Below are 2,111 nucleotides of genomic sequence, written 5' to 3'. Positions count from 1 at the left end.
ACACAGAGAAACCCTCTCTCAAAAACCCACATGCAAAAAAAAGGTTCCAAAGAGAGGGAGACTTTGACATTTGAGGGAAGTTTGAGTGCCCAAGAAGAGGAACGCAGCCATCTTAGGCACATGGACCGCTCCAATGGAACGTTGCCCTCAAACTCAAAGGCATGTCTTATACTGACCAAGCCCCATAAGGTGGAGCTGTCTAATTATGACAAGAGACTAGAAAGTCCAGTGTAATCAGGATTTCATGTGAAGCCTGGACCAGCCTTTTCAGCAGGAGCTTGAGGTGTTAGCCCACAGAAAATGCCCAGCGGCACCGCTCTGCCCCGCCATACAGGAGTTCGGATTTCCCGGAACTTTCCCGCATATTTCGTGAGTCCCAGCTGTAAAGCACGTTTGGTTTTATTATCTACCAACCAAGAAAATACACGGGAAGCCCAGTCCCATTTGGACGTTCCGATCTAACTGGCTGGAGTTGATGCTGGCGCTGAGAACTAAGTATTCAAGGTGTCCACGAGAGTGACATTCCGCCAGCGCTGGGGAAAAAACTGCTGTGGATTCTGAGGGAATTTTTTCAGAAGGGAAATGCAAAATTTTCCTGAAATGGAGGCTTCCAAAGTGGTCCTCATATTTTCACCTGCAAAGGGAAAACTACCTTGCTTCTCGTTGCTTTGTGGTGATGGAGATCAAACATGGGACTCTCTGTGTTAGGCGAGGCCATTAAAAATGAGCTGTACCCCAGTGAGAAAGGAAACTTGACTGTTTGATAAACACATTTAGAATAGAGTAATGGGCTTCACACAATAAGAGGAGCAGGGTTTGTACTAAAACAGGACTTGTGGATGAGCTTCTACCAAATGTGCTTATCTATTTCAAGAAACACTCGTAAAAAATAGATTGCACCATGTCCATGATGTGGAAATGTTCTACTTACATGGGAGTGATCGTAGACCCAGATCCATTAATCAGAGAGAGAGTATCTTCCTATGGACCACTCTGTAGAGAGCCCCTTTCAGGTCGCTGTTCCGCAGGCTGTAGATGAACGGGTTCAGCATGGGGGTCACCACTGTGTACAGCACGGTGGCTGCCGTGTCCTTCTCAGATGAATGTGCAGATGCAGGGTTGAAATACACGGCGATGATGGTGCCATAGAAGAGACAGACCACAGCCAGGTGGGAGCCACATGTGGAGAAGGCTTTCCATCTTCCCCTTGGGGATGAGACTCTCAGGACAGCAGATGTGATGTGGATGTAGGAGATCAGGATGCAGACAAAAGGGGTGACCGTGACAACAGCTCCCTCTGTGAGGATCATCAGCTCATTGAGGTGTGTGTCAGAGCAGGACAGTTTCAGGAGAGGAGTAATGTCACAGAAAAAGTGTGGGATGGAATTGTCCCCACAGAATGAGAGCTGAGCAATGAGCAGGGTGTGTAACAGAACATTCAGATTGGCAGTGACCCACGATCCGGCCACCAGCAAGACACAGACTTTTTGGGTCATCTTTGTTGTGTAGTGTAAAGGGTGGCAGACAGCCACAAAATGGTCATAGGCCATCACAGCCAGCAGGAAATCATCCATGTCCACAAACATGAAAAGAAAATACATCTGTGTAAGACACCCAGAGAAAGAAATGGCCTGAACCCCAAGTATGTGCATGGCCAGCACCTTGGGGACAGTGGTGGAGGAGAAGCAGACATCCACGAAGGACAGGTTGCTGAGGAAGAAGTACATGGGGGTGTGCAGGCGGGAGTCTGTGCCGATGGCCAGGATGATGAGCAGGTTCCCCAGGACAGTGGCCAGGTACATGGTGAGGAAGAGCAGGAAGAGGAGCCGCTGCTGCTGGGGATCCCTGGAGAGTCCCAGGAGGAGGAACTCAGAGATACTTGACTGGTTGCTGCCTCTCATGGTCTGAGCCCAAGTGAAGAAGAGACAGTAAATTCAAAACCTAAATGGACGTAGACATGATGTAATAGGGCACCAGGCAGGGTCCCCTGTGCAAATCAGTTCACAGAGTTGCTAGCCCAGGATGTGCCCAGGTCATCTACACATCTGCTTTCCAACACTCTGCCATGGTGTATATCCTACCCGAACATCCCAGTGCCCACACAGCCTCTA

The 2,111-nt window shown here is 49.2% G+C and overlaps 1 protein-coding gene across 1 annotated transcript; it reads right to left on the bottom strand.

Moving 5' to 3' along the window:
* Positions 1–962: 962 nt before the first annotated feature.
* Positions 963–1,901, bottom strand: LOC126490562 (olfactory receptor 1361-like). The gene has a single exon (XM_050125622.1). It carries the CDS (start codon positions 1,899–1,901, stop codon positions 963–965), a length of 939 nt encoding a protein of 312 aa, XP_049981579.1.
* Positions 1,902–2,111: the final 210 nt, after the last annotated feature.

This window comes from Alexandromys fortis, unplaced genomic scaffold (assembly GCF_014885135.2).
Source record: "Alexandromys fortis isolate MF-2015 unplaced genomic scaffold, M_Fortis_MF-2015_v1.1 scaffold_29, whole genome shotgun sequence".
Lineage (NCBI taxonomy): Eukaryota > Metazoa > Chordata > Mammalia > Rodentia > Cricetidae > Alexandromys > Alexandromys fortis.
The sequence above is the reverse complement of the archived record's forward strand: the minus strand, read 5'-3'. Positions and strand labels throughout refer to the sequence as shown.

What these genes read in the sequence shown, in the direction of transcription:
- LOC126490562 (XM_050125622.1), bottom strand. Translation starts at nt 1,901, where the DNA reads ATGAGAGGCAGCAACCAGTCAAGTATCTCTGAGTTCCTCCTCCTGGGA.